Source organism: Saccopteryx leptura, chromosome 13, assembly GCF_036850995.1.
Source record: "Saccopteryx leptura isolate mSacLep1 chromosome 13, mSacLep1_pri_phased_curated, whole genome shotgun sequence".
Lineage (NCBI taxonomy): Eukaryota > Metazoa > Chordata > Mammalia > Chiroptera > Emballonuridae > Saccopteryx > Saccopteryx leptura.
Genome location: NC_089515.1, coordinates 12769708 through 12788589, shown reverse-complemented (window position 1 = coordinate 12788589; position 18882 = coordinate 12769708). Strand labels below are relative to the sequence as shown.

Here is an 18882-nt window from a genome sequence, read left to right as displayed (position 1 = left end):
ATAGTGCTATTATTGGTATATAAAAAAAGAATAGGTAAAACACTGAAATGATCAGTGATATACCCGACATTTTTAATGTCTCAAATTTTGTTAAGACCTTTTTTGTGCTTTCAAGCACTATATTAAAGCAGAAAAATAAAAAATCATTAGTAAATACATTTATATGAAGCAGCAAAAATTAGAGGATTGTTCTTAGAAATGAATAAAGATAAACTTTAATTTTTTAAAAAGCGTAAGAATATTTTTAATTGTTTAGTTTTTGAAGATAAAAAGAATGAAGCCATTTGTACTACCAAATGCCTAGAGGCAGAAAAAATAAAAATCAATGAAAAGCCTCAGAAGGATGCTGAATGCTTAAGGTGAGAATTGCCTATTACACTTTGGTTTGCAATCTGGTAATTTTTTAAGGTGTTGAATAGATTTCAGCATAAAGTTGAATGCATAGATTTTTTTTTTTTAAGTTCGGATGAAGACATTGTTTCCTTCTGTATGTATTCTGAGATGTCCTAATAAGCAGACACTTCACTGCCTAGAAAGTGCTATCCATAAGTTTCATGATGCACTGGGTTGATAATGCTGGAATCAATTTTATCTTTTCTTATACCTTATGGACTGTGTTCTTCGCGTCCTAATAGCATAAGACAAAGTGTTGATTCCACAACTCTCCTTTCCTGACTTGTCTTTTGGAAAGGATTGAAATTATTTTTTATGTTTCTAGATTTGGGGGGGAGGGAATACCCACAATCTACTCTTTTGCTTGAAATATGTTACTCTGATTGTGTGCTTAAGAATGAAACTGTATTTTCTGTATGGAATATTCAGATGCTTTTGATGTATTTGGATAATGAGAGAATGGCTGATGTTTAAAATGAAATAGTCATATACATAAGGAGGGGAAAAGCCCCCAGTTTATTTATTTTACTGTATTAATAATTCAGCGTTATATTGGCTGGCTTAATTTTAAAGAAGTTTCTATACTTTCTAGGCTTAACCAGGCTTAGTATACCCAAAGAAACCTCATTACTGAGTCTGTGAAGAAGGAAATGAAGCTTCTTTCACATAAATCATAGAGGAAATATGGCCACTAGAGCTGAACAAATGCTTCATATTAACAGTGAATTGCCTCAGGCCATAATTTTAGTAGATTATGAGAAAATATTTGCAATTTAATTTTATGTTAAGTTTGGTAAGCATGAAATATCAATCTCTTGGGTGATATGTGTGATGCAGAATGAGTTTCTGTAATGACAGTCTGCTCATTGATTTTTTTCACACTTTTAAAAATGGCAATGCCCGCTGGTATCATTATAGCTGGTAGAGTCAGGGCTTCTCATATGAACTCCAGTTCTGTGGGTTTATCACTGAGTCGTAAAAATTTGCCCTGGGTTAAAATGAAACACACAGAGTCTGCTAGAGTGCGTTCTCCTTCCCTGTTGACGACAGAGGAAATCTGAATGGAAAGAAACATTGGTCCATGTACCTAGTCCGTTCTTTGGGTTTTAGCAGCTGTTAAATGAAATGCCAATATTTTTCAGTTGCTATTTGAATTCCTTGATATGAGTTGCTTAGTTCCCCCCTGGTATGTTCTATAAAAGTTATTTCAACTATGAAAAATGAAGTCAAAGCACTGAGTGTAAAAATTTTAGGAAAGAGGGTCGTCCGTCTTATAATTAGTGCAATAATAAGAAGTTAATGATGGCAAAAAATGATAGACATTTATTCAACTTTATCATGAAGGCCAAATTAAAATTGGTTTTTATCCCTAAATTTTGGAATAGAATAGTCTTTTTCATCTCTGTGTTCAAGTGCATCCTGAATATTTTTTTTTATCAGAGACAGAGAGCGGGATAGATAGAGACAGACAGACAGGAACGGAGAGAGATGAGAAGCATCAATCATTAGTTTTTCGTTGCAACACCTTAGTTATTGATTGTCTTCTCATATGTGCCTTGTCCGCGGGCCTTCAGCAGACCGAGTAACCCCTTGCTCGAGCCAGCGACCTTGGGTCCAAGCTGGTGAGCCTTGCTCAAACCAGATAAGCCCGCGCTCAAGCTGGCAACCTTGGGGTCTTGAACCTGGGTCCTCCAAATCCCAGTCCAACGCTCTATTGCCACTGCCTGGTCAGACACATTCTGAGTTTTGTTATAGTTGACTGCCCCTTAATTTCCCAGATTTAGCTGCAACTGGTATGGATGTTCTTTTTATAGGAGGAGTTCTCAGAGTTGGCAATGCTGGCATTGGGGCCAGGTTATCCTCTGTAGCGGGGCTGCCCTGTGCGATGTACAGTGTCTTGCAGCATCCCTGAACTCTGCCCACTAGATGCCAATAGCAGCCCCTTGTCCCCCCAGGTGCAACAACTGAAAAAATGTCTCTAGGCATCGCCAAATGTCCCCTGGGCACAGGAATATGGGGAAAACCATCCCCAGTTGACAACCAGCTCTATTTTAAGGTTATTATAATTATGCTTTTATTAAACTTTAGTAAGAAAGCAATTACAAAAAATGAATATTAGTTCATCTCTATGAGCTTATTGTTTCTACTTTTAATAATTAGGAAAAATAATTCTATTGATTTAAGAGAAAGGAAGAGAGGAAGGGAAACAGAAAGAGAAGCACCAACTCATTGTTCCGCTTAGCTGTTCCATTCAGTTGTGCACTCGTTGGTGGTTTCTCACATGTGCCCTGACTGGGGATCAAACCCATGACCTCAACACTGGGACTAGGACTACACTCTACTTACTGAGCCACCTGGCCAGGTCCATAAAAAATTTCTCTATATATCTTATTCTGTCTCCATTACTGAATTCTTTTATAATTTTTATGATTTTAAAGTTAAGTTGCCATGTTTAGGTTATTTGTAGAACCTATCTTCATGTCACCCGTTAAGGTCGAGTATGGTCCTTGTAGTCGCGATGGTGTAATGGTCTCTGCTTCAGCTGATCTTTCCCTGTTTATAAATACCAAGATGTCTGTTAGTTAAAAGATTTTTATGTTGAAGTATGTGGGTTTATTATTTCACACATGTTAAGGCAGCTAATTTATAGAATATTGTTATGCTTGACACTTAAGCCAGAGGCTGGGTAATTCCTAAGAAGCCTCCCAAAGGCTTGTGCACTGTGACGGAGCTAGTTTCCCATGTAGTCCAGGGGCCGGAAGTGATAGAACTTCGGTCTCGAGAGGAAGTAAGCACATCTGTTGTATCCTAGCTCTACTGTTTACTAGGTTAGCGTCCTTGGAGAAGCAGTTGTCTATGCTCAGTCTCCTCATTCCTCCTCTATACAGTGAAGTTAATAATTAGCACCTACCTCGCAGGATTATCGTTAAAAAAGAAAGATGACTTAATTTATACAAATCCCTTAGAACAGTGCTTAGCACACAGTAGATGCTCTAGAATTACTAGATATAATTATATAATTACTTATGACTTCATTTTTTATTTCATACTAGCCGTGAGGATTGTATGCCTTGCATTCTCCTTTCTCAGTTTTTCCTTCTGCTTGCCCATTCAATGGCTCCCAGAAGGTTAATTACTGACTGTCTTCCTTTTGTACTCTCCGTGGACAGCCTCATCCGGTCTAATGATTTTGGTTGTCATTTACAAGTTGATGTCCCTAATCCCACTTTCCTAAACTCTAGTCCTAAATTCCCAGCAGTCTAATAGAAAAGGAGAAATATACTGCTCACAAACATTAGGGGATATTTTATTGCTTCATATTCATTTTGAAATATCCCCTAATGTTTGTGAGCAGTGTAGATAGAAAGTGACGCTGCCCTGTTGAAACAAACAAACAAACAAACAAACAAGAACAAATTGTCAGAAGTTCAAGGGCCTTTATAACCAGCCTGTGCTTTGTCTCCTTGTGTTCCTATCACATGCCTCTGCCACTGGGCCACCCGAATACTATCTGTGGAATTCCGAATTAGATACGGGCCTCCACACCTCTGTGTCCTCTCTTTCTTCTCCATCAGTTAGAGCCCAACTCAGCCCTCTAGGCCCAGCTCACATGTTGTCTCTGCTGGCTTTGCTCAAGGCCGAAAGTAGCAGGCATTTCTGACATGTCTACAGATCGGGTCATTATCAGCCTACCCCAGTCCAGCACCATGTTTTCTTGCTTTTACTCTCCAAATACTTCTTTTTAAAAAAAAAAATTTTTTTATTTATTTATTTATTCATTTTAGAGAGGGGGGGGGAGATACAGAGAGAGAGAAAGAGAAAGAGAGAAGGGGGAGGAGCAGGAAGCATCAACTCCCATATGTGCCTTGACCAGGCAAGCCAGGGTTTTGAACCGGCAACCTCAGTGTTTCCAGGTTGATGCTTTATCCACTGCGCCACCACAGGTCAGGCTCCAAATACTTCTTGACTCCCTCAGCTTCTCTGTCTCCATCGCTAACATCCTGGTTCCAGCCTCCCCCTCTCCCACCTGGATCACACTGACAGCCTCTCTTCCACTTCCCCCTCGTCCACGCTTGCACTCTCCACTCTTTTGTCAGTGGGTCGTCATCCCCCTATTAAAATCGTTCAGTGGCTTCATCATGGACACCATGAAACCTGAAGTCCTCAGTGTGGCTTTCATGACTTGTCACAATATGGCCTCTGACCACTTCGCTGATGTTATTTCAAGCACAGTCCGTTCTCACCCCGCTCCCTCAACCATTCCAAGCTTTCTTCTACCTCAGGACCTTTGTCCATGCCTTGCCTTCTCCTAAAATGATCTTTTCACCACTCTGCCTGCCTGTCTCTAACTGGTGGGACGCGCTCCATCCTTTAGGCCTCAGCTGAAATGTCTCTTCAGATAAGCCCTCTTACTCTGTGAAGTAAACTGTGGAACCTGTGATTTTTTTCTAATAGCACTATTTTTTCCTTAGAGCACAAATTCTATTTCGTAATTACATAGCTGTTTGCTTTATTTTGTGAATATCTGTCTCTGCCATGTGCTCAGTAAGAGGAGGTATCTTGTACCATTATATACTGATGGTGTAATACTTGGGTACAGAGCTTGGCATATAGAAGGCATCGAATGGAGGAATAAATGAATGTATTGAATTATGAAGGCTCTCCTCTGCTGTTCCGGTCTCTGTGGTCATAGAGACTATGCTTGTAACTGCTACATCAGTAATCATATTCAGTGACAGTGTGTGTGGCATTCTCTCCCGCTAGACTGGGAACTCCCTCCATTGTTCTTGTTCTTGTTCTTTTTTTAATCAGTGTCCTCTTCTAGTGCAGCAGAGGAAGATAGTGTGCAAAATATTTGTTCCAGTGATTGAGTCCACATATAATTTTATTTTCACTACAAGGAAGATAACAGTTCATCATCTGTTTTCAATGCTGTGTTCAAAAACATGGTGTATTCTGACCACTGGGATAGCTTGAAGGGCTCCCTTCTACTCCCAATATTTTTCTTCCACGTGGAAGACGCTTTACTGGTTCATCCCTCCCAGCCTTCCCCCGCCCCCCCCCCCCCCGTTTCCCCCTTTCTTATTCTAAGGCAGGGAGCCGTGGCTCAATCTGATTGGTGAGTTTGGAAGGGAACACTGGAGCCAGGTTTATCCTCTGTTCCTCTGCTCCTTACATTTTGCAGTGGTAGGTGCCCGTGAGTGAAAGCTTGTAGCCTTTAGTAGTGTGTATGTTAGCCTAGTTCGGGGGTGCAATGTTAGTAAGTCCTTTCCTTTCAGATATAAGCCACATTCTCCACTACCCACTATATTTGTAGAAATGTGGTATTTGACCTCCCTTCTGCCTTATGTTTCTTTTGGACAGAATTCATGCAGAAAAGACAAATGTTATATATTAGACCCCAACACCAATTATTTTTATTATTATCAACACCAATCACTAAAATATAGTTCTAGATCAGGATTTTTTATTTACTCCAAGTGCACTGCTCACAAAAATTAGGGAATGTTTCAAAATGAATATGAAGCTATAAAATATCCCCTAGTTTTTGTGAGCAGTGTCGTGAATATCCTGAATAGCTTGAAACATTTCAGGCATTTTCCTTACCCACAAAACTTCTTTCTAGAATGGTTTTATAATATTTTATAACCAATATTTGTGATTATTTAATGCAACAGGAAGTTTGTTCCAGAAATGAAGCAGTCAAGTCAACAGCATGGGATTTTTCCTTCTGCACATTTGAACATAGTATGGTTTAGTGACGAGCATATTTCCAATGAAAACTCACAAAAGTTCATGTATATCTGCTATTGAGAGACTCTAAATGCATTTATATGAAGTATTAAATCAGTGCTGCTACCTCTTCAGTGAAGAGTAAGTTGGACATGGAGGTCACAACAATGGTCCTTTGATTTATAAGAAGCTGTAAACACATGCTAATACTCAGATACTTCCAACCACCCTAAACGATATATAGATAAAAATGTATATTTATTTACACATGCATATTTTTTATTTTACCAAATAGGTATAGATATTTTTCAGTTATGACAGTAGGTTATATTGATTGAAAAGATTTAAATGCTGCAAAATTATAAGATATTGATTGCCCCATTCCAGAAACCCTCAGTGTAACCATTATTAAAAGTTTGGGCCCTGGCCGGCTGGCTCAGCAGTAGAGCGTTGGCCTGGCGTGCGGGGGACCAGGGTTTGATTCCCGGCCAGGGCACATAGGAGAAGTGCCCATTTGCTTCTCCACCCCCACCCCCTCCTTCCTCTCTGTCTCTCTCTTCCCCTCCCGCAGCCAAGGCTCCATTGGAGCAAAGATGGCCCGGGCGCTGGGGATGGCTCCTTGGCCTCTGCCCCAGGCGCTAGAGTGGCTCTGGTCCAGAGGGGCAGAGCATCGCCCCCTGGTGGGCAGAGCGTCGCCCCTGGTGGGTGTGCCGGGTGGATCCCGGTCGGGTGCATGCGGGAGTCTGTCTGACTGTCTCTCCCCGTTTCCAGCTTCGGAAAAATACAAAAAAAAAAAAAAAAAAGTTTGGCATGCATCCTTCCGGAGTTTATGTATCTGTGTGTATGTGTGCGGGCGCATATGCAAAAGAAAGGGTACACTCACTGGGCTGTAATTTGTTTGTTTACCTAGCCCTTCCCCATGTTAGTTTGTATTGATCAACTTCATTCTTCTTTTTAAAAGATTTTATTTATTGATTTTACAGGGGTGGGGGGGTGGAGAACAAGAAGTATCAACTCATAGTTGCTTTACTTTAGCTGTTCATTGATTGCATGTCGTATGTGCCTTGGCGGAGCCAGCCCAGGGTTTTAAACCAGTGACCTCAGCATTCCAGGTCAATGCTTTATCCTCTGTGCCACCACAGATCAGGCAACTTCATTCTTTTTAATGCCAGGGAATGGAAATGCCATACTTATGTTACTTTTTCCCTATCGATGGATGTATATACAAGAGCTTCTAAATATTCATTATTAGAAACATTTTTATAAGTGTATCCTTAAATACATGGGGGAGTGTTTCTGTAACATTATCTAGAATAAGCACCATTTAGCAGTGCAGTAGGAATTATTATCCAAGCTACATTAAAAAAACAATGCACAGTGACTTGGCAGTATCTGTGTAATCGACAGTGAACTCAAAGTGGACAGCTGTAACAAGTTCTCAGTTTTAACATTTCTGGAAAACACTAGTCAAAACAATTATGTATCTGTATCTGATCCACATCATCTCTTTTTTTAATATTAAAGCTCCCATTTAATTCAATCTTCATTCTTAGTTATGTATTTTGTTCAATATTTCTGTGGGCTCTGCATCTTTTCTGATAAAACTTCATTATTTATTCACTAACAAGTATCTCTACAGCATTGATTATGTTAGCCCTCAAGCTAATAGAGATCCCCTGTTTTGTGAATTCTTGCCACATACTATAGTTATTAAAGCTTCTGTGTAAATATAAGGGAAATGTTGATGGCAGAATCAATTGATTATTTAAAAATTTTTATTCTGATGTCAATGTGCCTAATTGTATATATCCCTAAACTTTGAAATTATTTTGCTAATTGTATGAGCCATATATAATATTAATCATTTCCAGAATGTATTGGTATCTTTGATATCATAATAAGATTAAAAACTTGCAAGAAGTAGAGATAACTACTTAATTAACATCTGGTGTGACTAAGGAAACCAAAAGGGATAAAGTTAACAGACAACTTATAAGATTTAAAATCCCATCTGTCAAAAAAGTCATCAAATTGGGGTGGTAAGCTGGGAGCAATTTATACTAATTATGACAAACAAGCGATAACAGTTTATCAAATAACTAATAAAAGTAAACAAGAAAGCACTAAAATCAATAGTTTTTCATGGCCCTGGCCGGTTGCCTCAGTGATAGAGCCTCAGCCCAGTGTGTGGAAGTCCCAGGTTCGATTCCCGGTCAGGGCACACAGGAGAAACAACTGTCTGCTTCTCTACCCCTCTCCCTTTCTCTCTCTTCTCCTCTCTCTTCTCTCTCTCTTCCCCTCTTCCAGCCATGGCTCAGTTGGCTCAAGCACATCGGCCCCCTGTGCTGAGGCTGGCTCTATGGGGCCTCTTCTTTAGGCACTAAAAATGGCTCAGTTGCAAGCATGGCCCCAGATGGGCAGAGCATCAGCCCTAGACGGGGGTTGATGGGTGGATCCAATTGGGTTGTCTGTCTCTATCTCCTCTCTTCTCAAACTGGAAAAGAAGGAAAAAAAGTTTTTTATTCATGTATTTATCCAAAAAACATGTATTAAATGCCCACTTTGTATCATGCACTATGCAAGTTACTAGGAATACCAAGACAGACAAGACAGTTATGTTAAACTGCTTATCATTAATTCAATGCAAATTAAAACCACTGAATATAATTTTTCTATCAAAATTTGAAAGATATTCTTAAATAACCATAATCAAAATCAGCAAGATTGTGGTACAGAGCTAATTTATACATCGTTGTGGCAGTATATATTGTATATGTTTGGAATGCAATTTGAAGCATATAAATTATTATAAGCATCTTAAAAATGTTTATGCCATTTGACCCAATAATTCTACTTATGAACTTTCTTATAAGGAAAATAATTCTAAGTGCAGAGGAAATTTTATACATGGAAATGTCCACATAAATGTTATTTATGGTAGGAAAAAAAGGAACAATTTAACTGTGGTGTAGCCATTTTGACTACTATCTATTTATCTTTAATGGTATTAATTGGAATGCTTAATTAACTGGGGTAAATGTATATGATAAGCATTAAGCAAAAGCAAAAGCTAGGAGGCAGTATTATATAGTCACTGGTAGAAACAAAAGACGGTGATGAAATATACTTAAATCTTCATAGGATTTGTGCTTTTGTACTAGAACTGTGGGTGAATTTTTCCTTCTCTCTACTTAAATAGTACTTTTATACAGTTCTATAGCTAAAAAGAATATTTTTCCATTTAAGGCTTTTTTCTATGACACTTAAAAAATTTTATATGACACTGAAAAATATTGGTAGACTGTAGAAAACCATAAAAATATATGGAACATAAGTTTTGCCAAACTAACCAGCAGTGTTGGCCATTCTCATCATTAATTGATGATTCAGAGAAAGGAGACAATAACCGATGCAAACCGCCCTTAGTTGTTGTGAAGTGGGGAAGGAAGTCCTTTCTGACTCCTGTAGGCAATCAGTCTATGCACTGAAGCATGAGATCGGCTTCCCATTATATAGCTTTGGCTAGCTGCAGATGTATTAATATTCATACCATTATCATCTGCCTCTTTTCAAGCTAGCAACAGCAACCTTTTCTTTAAGTGCCAATCTAAATTCTACAGCTTGATTATATATGCTGAATAGTGAAATACTTCCTATAATTTGCTCTAAATGCCCTCCTTAATTTCAGTAGTCTCTCATTCTTACTGTTAGCTAACTAAAAGCCCAAGTGGTCACCACCCAATTCCGCTGGTCACAAAAGATCTTACAGAACACGTGGCCCTTTGCGCTGAAAAGGGGGAAGGGCAGGTCTTGGTGACATGGTGGGAAGAAAGAGCCCTACCATTTTATTTGAAAAGATATATTGAAATGAAGCCTTAAGTACATCATATAGCAGTGCTAGAGAAGGCAGTTAAGAGAGTTAACAAAAGAAAAGGGCACCCTGGACAGGAACTGGCATCGTCCAGTCAAATGGAGCAAAACATTCTTCCTGGAGTGGACTAGGCAAAAGAGATAGCCTCACACCCACAGTGGGGCGGGGAACTGGCGGTGTCCTGCTGGATTGGTGGGAGGGGGGAGAAGACGCAAGGGGAAATCCTTTTACTGAGTGCAGTACAGCTGGAGCCAAAGTGATGACCTAAAAGAGGGTAGGGCACAAGCCTGGGACAGATCAGATCAGGGCCCTGGCGGGGTAGCTCCACGGTCAGAGTGTCCTCCTGATACATCCAGGTGGCCGGCTCCATCCTCAGTCCAAGGACATATAAGAATCAACTAATGAATGCATAAATAAGTAGAACAGCAAATTGATTGCTTTCTCTCTCTCTCTCTTTCTCCCCCTACCCTTTCCTCTCTCTCTAAAATCAATTTAAAAAAAGAAAAAAGATCAGATAGGAGAACAGCGCCAGCCCTGGGAAATCCAGGAAAGAGGTTTGACAGGAGAAGGGCACATACCCAAATCTGGGGAAAGCAAAGAAGAGGTTGGAGAGTTCGGAAGAAAGCCTGCTCCCCCCACCCCCCAAGGAAATATAAAGAAACCCAACAAAGAACCCAGCACACCTTTCCTTCTTTGGGCACATATTGTACTTTTTGCTTTTTTTCTCCTAAATTCTAAGGGTCCCCTGACGTTTGCAACTGGGGAGCGGTGAGCAGGGCCGGAGTGTTCTCCTTTTGCCTCTGTAACCTCCTTCCCTGACTCCACATTTTAAAAAAAGCAAACATCTTTACATGTTATATTCAAACCTCAGAAAAACACAGAGAATCATGAAGGAAGGCAGAGAAAGAAGAGACAGAAAGACACAATACAGACAAAGGAATGAAGATAAATTACAGTAGGCTTCTCATCAGAAATCATGCAGAACAGAAGACAAAGGAATGATTCTTTAAATATTAGAAGTGAGAGCTATCAGCTCAGAATTCTCAATGAAAATGTATTTTATATATAAAGGCAAATTAAGATATTTTTAAATAAGTATGAGCATAGAGAATTCCTTTAGAACAGACTTCATTACAAAAAAGGGTATAGAAAGTTTTAAAGAAAGAAAGAATATAAAACCAGATAGAAACTCAGAACCATGCCAAGAAGTTGATGCTCTGGAAATGGTTAAAATGAAGGTAAATATAAAAGCCTGTTTCAATTTTACTTGTTCTAACAGATGAATTACTTATTAATACTAGCAATATACTTTATGTTTATAGTAAATGTAAAAAAAGAATATGTGGTAACAAGGACAAGATATAGGAGGGAGTAATTGGAAACATACTGTTGTAAAATTTTTATGTTGTAAGTATGGATGTGTGATATTAATTGGTAGTGCATAGTAATAAACTGAAGATATATATTATGAACCCAAGCATTATAAATATTCTAAAAATATGTATATAAAAAAGTCAACTAGTAATAAAATACAATCAAAGACTGAAATCAATCTAAAGCAGGAAGAAGGGCAGGAAAAAAGGAACAAAGAGCAGATGGAACAAATGGAAAACAGCAACATTTTTAATACACCCAAATAAATAATTATACTAAATGTAAATGATCTAAACATACCAACTTGAAAACAGAGATTATCGTATTAGATAAAAGAGAGAGAAACAACTATATAGTTCCTACAAAAAAAATCACTTTAAAGATGAAGACATTGATATGTTAAAAGTAAAAGAATGGAAAATGGTATCCTAGGCCAACACTGTCTGAGAATTCTAGTTCCTTCATATCTTTGTCGATACTTAGTATTGCCTGTTTTTCATTTTAGCTATTCTGGTGGGTGTGTAGTGGCATTACATTATACTTTTCTTTTGTACTTTTTTGATGACTAATAAAGTTGAACACCTTTTCAGATTTTCTTAGCCATTGGATATCTTCTTTTGTGAATAATCTGGTGAAATTGTGTGTGTGTGTGCATGCGCGCGCGTGCATGCACCCATTGTTCATTGTGCTATTTTTTTATTGACTTGTATTCTTCATATCTGTTGTCCATTTTCTCTCATGACCTTTACTTTTAGTGGCTTGCCTTCTTGGGTACTTGGTGATCTTTGTTAGCTCATTATTTGCTCTTAATCTGTGGGAAGCCTATTAGCCTAAATAATCTTAAACTTCCTTTAGAGAGGGTTCTTTCTTTCTGCTAGAATACAGGAGTGTCACTGGCCTAGGACCCCTACATTCTCCCCTAAGCACAGGACTGAGCCAAGGTTCCAGCTGACCTATACTTTTCAACTTGTGGCTGGCCCGACTGGGTTAGGTTTGGGAGAGCAGTGTTGCTCTCAGGATCTGTTCTCAGGGCGGCCTCACCCTGCATGCTGACCAGCTCATGGCTTTCGCTTATTTTGTTTATTTTTTGGAAAGAGTGTTAGTCATAATGCTAAAAATAGAAGGCTATTGTATTACTGTTTTTCACATGAAATATGGGCATAAAATAATTTTTTTACAAGGTAATTTCAGAATACTCAGAATTAAAGACAATTGGGGAAAAGAAACATCAATATTTTTCATTCTCAAAACATTTTAATGATATATATGTATTATCAAGTTCATGTTTCATTTTAGAGCAAGAGGAAATCTCAAAGATCACTTATTTTTCTGTACTTAAAATTCTAGGTGAGTTTCAGAGAGGCTAAATGATTTAGCCCAAGTTATTCTGCTTATTAGTAGCCAGGACTGAAATGGAGGTCTTCAGATAATACTATAGATTCCCCAGTAAATCATGTTTTTTTTAATTACCCTAAAATTATTAAGTATTTAATATTATTCAGTCTACCTTATTTTATTTATGGGAGTATTTTACCCAAAATTTTATGTAGTCCTTACAGAATTATAGAGAATTAAATTTTCTTTCCAAATTTTTAGCATTAACTTGATATTCTGATGCTAGAGCTGCAAACCTGCCCCATTCATGTAATTAAAAAAAATATATTGTACAAGTGAATTGCTGAACTAATGTGAATTTTTCATTTCAAACAGACTTAAGAGAGAATTAGAACTTTATAAGGAAGATGACATGCAAAGTGTTTATGACGCTCTTCAAACAGAAGTAGAGTATTTGGAGTTGGTAAGCCATCGACAACTCTTGCACTTCTAATTACCATTACTTACTTACTGGTAAGAATGGTTTTAATGGTATACATGTCATTGGACTGTGGTGTTTTGCTGTTCACATGGATTTGTACTAGATTCAAAAAACAAAGTAGCAGCAACGGAAAAACTAAGGTCAAGTTATAAATCTAAACTGTTCTGAGTTCCTGGGATGTTAGGGGCTACATAAGATAAGGCAAGTTATATTCAGCAAGAATATGTCCAATTTCAAGCTAATCAAAAAAAGAATTCAAACCTGACCACACAACAGTCCCTGGACTGAACTATTATTAGAGGATGAATGCACTAAAGGAGTTTAACTATCATAATGCTGAAAGCTTTTTGTTTCTGATAGGTATAAATTATACTTTTATTATATTGGATCCTAAAACTTTCTTATTATGGATTTTTATGATTGCAAGAACTTTGGATTCAATTATTGGAAACTTATTTCCAGATTGTGTGGGAGCACTCCAAATTGCTTTTCCCCTCCTGCTTTGGTTGTTTATAAAATGAACACAGTATTTGCCATGCTCTATTTTAATTGGAGACATGTATAGCCAGCCTTAAAGTATGTTAAACGTTATAGATTTAATTTAATAGGTTACATTTTGTTTCATGTTTATTTTATTTTCTGTGTACATTTTTTTTTGTTTAAAATGCTCAATAGGTTATGTTAGGATTTATATTTTTTATTAAAACTTTTTAAAATAATTAGAAATGCCCAAAGTTGTGTTACATTTACATACATTTTATGTAATGACTTTATTAAGAATTTCACTTTCCTTATGAATAATTATTACATGTTTTCCTTTCAGACATTGGCACAGAAAGACCTTCAGGAAAACAAATAACTTGTAGAGAATCAACAGCTACCTGAGATTTGATCCTAGCATCTTAGAATCACATCTTTGTGATAGATACACGAATGATACACTTTACAATAGATTCTTGTGAAAAATGGCAGATCCAGAATGTTCAAAGTTGTTGACATTTAGAACTGTTTCATTAGCATTTTTTAAAAAGTAACTTTTTTGAGTTATAACTTGCTGGGACTCTAATGGTTCTTGTGCGTTTGCACTTGTTGCTAAAGGAAGTAAAAGGAATAGTAGTAGATATTGTGTTCTCAGGCACCTGTGTCCCCCGACCCTAAAGCAGATCCATACTTTCTGATTTGTTCTTTCTTTGTTGCAGCTTAGCTTGTGTGAAATCAGACACACTAGGAAGAAACACTCGGGTTATTGACCTGATTTTGTCAGTGCTGTTCCACCAACAAGGTGCTCACCTCCATTTTAATCCTTCTCTGATCATACGATGCCTGTTGACAGAGGTCCTCCGGGGTGTTTGATCTGTAAAAGCCAGTTTTCTCCACTTTTCCCGAACTGTGTCTGTGGAGTTAAGTCGGGGCACTGGCAGCTGTTCCCCAGCCCTCTGCCTGCTAGTCTTCTTCCTAACACCAGCTTTGGTTAGAATGAAATAAGTCTCCCACTTGGGCAGGTTCGGGGTCTCCTGACGGAAAATCGGGACTCTCTTTCTCTGGGGGCTTGAAACATTGCAACTGAACACAGTGTACTTACATTTGGATCTATAGTTTGGTATCGCCACCGAATTTCTAACATCACGTGTACTTCTGCTGTTAGCAATCCTGACTAGGAGGAAAGGTATATTTTCAGTAGTTTCTTAAAAAGTGTATTGAAACTGTTCAGTAAGGCCCTAGACTACAGTAGCTGGGGAAGCAGAACAAACCTACTTGGGGGGGGGGGGGGTTCAAAGTCCTGAGTGCAAATACGGGATTGATGGTTTCTTTGTGGTTGTAGTTGAATTGGTTTAAGAGCAAATGTGAGATGTTTACAAATGCTTTATATCTACTGCTGTTAAAGTAGAGCAATTAGGTGTCATTTCAAAGCAAGTCCTACTCTGGTGTAGTTCTTTTGTGTATGTTGTTTTACACCCTTATTTTTATTTTTATTGTTTACACTCTTATTTTCTTATAAATTAGCAAAGCTAAAATTCTCCTTTGAGATATGTAGCAGTTGCCGTCTGTTTAAATAATTGCAGTTTTAGAATTGATTTCTATTTTCTTTCAATATTTAATAGTAAATTATTTTTGCTTAGGGAGGAAAAAAATGAAAGAAACCAAGGAATCACAGCCTATTTTGTATGCAAATATAGAGTGGGATTAGCTATAACGTCAGTTCTGTCTTATTTTAATCCATTTATTTACCCACAGTCTACGTTCTAAGTCTTGTGAATATCTATTAGTAAGTATATTTTATATTAATAATATGTAAATTGAGTTTACGCATAGCGGTTTTCACTTAATAGTAATTTTTCTTTATTACAGGTTTTATCACTAAATACTAATGTGAACTAGAGAGTTGCCACTTATTTGTATAACTACCACACAATGGCAGATATGCAGAATAAACTTACTGATAATATCAACTGTCTTTTCATTTGTGTGTTTTGTAGAGTATCTAAATCAAATATTCAATAATGGAATTAGGATTAGTATGAATTGAATTGAAGAAAAAATAGGTGGTTCAGTATTTACATTATTGCAAAATGCTGAAAAGGCATATTTTAAGATTTAAACTAATTTTCAAAGTCAACAACTAACTATTTTACAACTCACAGCAGAGTAATACAGATCACTACCAATCAAAATAACGGGCTGTTGGAATCAGGGCAGTCAGTGGAACCAGCTCACTGAGTACAGCAAATACAGCAATCAATGGAAATCACAGTGTATCAAGCTAAACTGCACTGTCAGTGTACAATATCAGCAGTAGAGTAGGCCCATTTTTAGTTTTTTTAAGAATTAGTAATTCACAGAACTCTTAAGTAGGGAAATAACAAATTATCTGGGTACAAATGTGTCTCAGACTGACCTCAGTTCTTCTGGGAGTAGTCTTTGGCTATACAGAAATGCAATTCTTCAGTAAATACTCATTCATTAAGTAAATTCACTGAAATTTCCCTATCGTTAGTTGTAACCGAAGCTCAAACTAGTGCAGGGTAATCCTGATACTGCACCGATGTTCTTGGCAGGCTATCATAGTTGTTTACTGTAACAAGTTCTTTCAGGAGCAACTTTCTAATTCTTGGTTCTCTGTTGGGGATTATATTAGGATGTATAGATGGCTTGCTGCATACTTTTCCTGCTGATTAATGGAGCTATTTGGCCAAGGGAAAAACAACAAAATTATAGGTTATGGAGCATGGCCACTGGACTAGAAACCCCTTCCTTCCCTGGCCTAATTATTGAGAGGGGAGGAAAAAGGAAAGAGAAAGAAAAGCTCTCAGGCATGGACAGTCAGGAAGATTTCTATGCTGTTCATTGTCTTGTCAGTAGTGGCGTTTCCTTCCATCGAAGAAACCAAAATCAAGGTGTGTTTTGTCTGCTTGTCTTCCCCCCCCCCCCCTTAAAACTTGAATAGCCATGCTGAGGTTCCTATAAATCCAAAATAAGGTTGAAGTCATTGTATTGTAGCAAATTGGACTCCAGAAGAAGCGTCTTAAAACGGTGTCAGTTGGGACTGGTAATTTCTCGGAGAGTGGAAATTACGCAGTGAGAAGCCTGTTGAATCTCTGGCCAGAAGGGCGCTCAGTAATTCAGTGGGCTGGCCGCAGATGGACAAGCCTCCCGCGCTGGTCAGGCCTTGTTGTGAGCTTATGCTGAAGACAAAGTCCCTTTCTGTTTCATACCAATCAATCACAAATAACTGTGTCACATTATTATGAATCAGTCGTTTATCTGAAGTCCAGAAAACAGTAGCAGTTCAGTGACGTGATTAGAAGTAAATATGGTACGATTTTTAATCCTGGGCATACAGGGTAAGGTGTTCTGTCGTTCAAAAATTAATAGTATTAAGTTTGAAATGTGAAGTGGCCTGATGTACTAAAAAGTATTTTAATGTTGAAACTGATAAACATATTTTAGGTCAACTTTTATGTCTGTTCTTGACTCCTCTTCTCTAGTTTGTCATCCAGAAAAACTTAAAGGGAGCCAGAGCATTTGCCTTTTAGAGCCTCGTTCAGAACATTTTCTATCAAGGGAGTTTACTTTTCAGGATGTGAACTAGAAATGAAAAATATTTTTTGTCATTAGCCTGAAGCAGGGATTAAGTCTTGGAGTTTTGTGGCCCTTTTATCTTAAGACAACAGAAATTTTTTTTTTTTTTTCTGATGAAAGAGCAGGAAGGATGAAGCTATTTTTGAAAATGTTGAAGGTGAGAATGCATAATTTTTAGCATTTGTGCTTTCTAAACATTGTATTTTCAAGTTACATAAGATTTTGCTTGGGCTGCTGATCAGATCAGCAGACCAGTAAAGGAGCTTAATTTTCTTATTTACTTTACTGACAATTGACAAAAGAATAACGTTGAGATAGCCGTGACTAATATATGAAGGAAATAATGTAATAACTCTCCCTGTTCTAGACGTGAGAATCGGGATTTCATTTCTTTGTTGCCCATTGTACTGAGAATCACATTCTCTAAACAGTGGGAAACATTTTGCAGGGTAAGGCTGGTTGTGAGAACTTGTTTACTTACCTTGGAGGAAAACAAGAAACCATAACAAAGAAAGTCATGACTGATGGTTAAAATGCTCTCCTAGCTGCTGCTCTCAAAAGTATCAAGAGCAAAACTGTCAGAACCAAACGCTTATTTAAACAACTGCTTTTGATACACAGCGTATTTATCTTTAAAAGGCCTTCATGAAATTGACAACACCAGAATTCAGTTGTCTGGGAAAATAAAGAGTAAGTAAAAATGTGAAATTAAAAACAATGGCAGAGCCAAGTAGCAGTACAAATGGGGCCTAGGGAAGGGGAGGAAATAGTATGTTGTTTTCTTCTTACAACCAGGAGAGCTGTACTAATGTATAACGCTAAGTTAATTATTTTCATACTTGTAATACATTGTCATTCTAATTAACTGGCAAATAAAATCTTGTTAAAATAAAATCCTCTTAATCAACATTTAATAGATGCAACTACAATTGCTAATGAATATTTCTGGATATGGCTTTGTGATTGCTGAGGGTGTTGTGAATTCCAACCACCATTAATTATGTGGTTGTTGAGTTTTTGTTGACTTTAGACAAAGAAGTTTCTGGCTGGGAATGGGGGACATGGGAGTCGTCATAAGGTCAGTATAAGGTCAGCTCTAAAATCTGCTGCCAATTAAAATTTGTAAAATACCATGGTTATATTTATAAAAATATTTGTATCCAATATAATCAACTCTTTATTGAGATCCTAGTTGGAGATGAGCATAGATCCCAGTTTATGCTGGAGGAGCAGAGATTTTGATTGACGATGTGACTTGTGGGAAGTCATGGAACCGTCGGCCTCTTCATTTGTATTTTAATTGTGTGGGCTTCACTTCGAACAACCTTAAAAGTATATTCCTTCTGATTATTGGTTTATAATAAAATCTTACACAACAGGTAAATATTGGAAGATAAGAGAAATTTGAGAATCATTTAAATCACTCTTTTGGTCATCAAAATCAGTGAATGTGACTATTTAATAAACTAAGAATATCTTTTCTATTCCTGAGGCGAAAGGGCCAAATCAATACCAAACAGACTTAAATCAAATACTGTTGAAAATTTGCCTTCTGGGTAGCTCTTGAAATTAACACCTATTCATCTCACTTTATTACACCTTCTACAGATGTTTT

General features: G+C 37.6%; 1 protein-coding gene across 1 annotated transcript in view; it reads left to right on the top strand.

The window, feature by feature from the left end:
* CCDC172 (coiled-coil domain containing 172) overlaps positions 1-14046 on the top strand; it is a 38596-nt gene extending 24550 nt beyond the window's left edge. Inside the window, exons 6-8 of the mRNA XM_066355977.1 lie at positions 257-359; positions 13082-13169; positions 14011-14046. Of these exons, the coding sequence (XP_066212074.1) occupies positions 257-359; positions 13082-13169; positions 14011-14046 (227 nt within the window). The remainder of the gene's footprint in view (positions 1-256; positions 360-13081; positions 13170-14010) is intronic.
* Positions 14047-18882: the final 4836 nt, after the last annotated feature.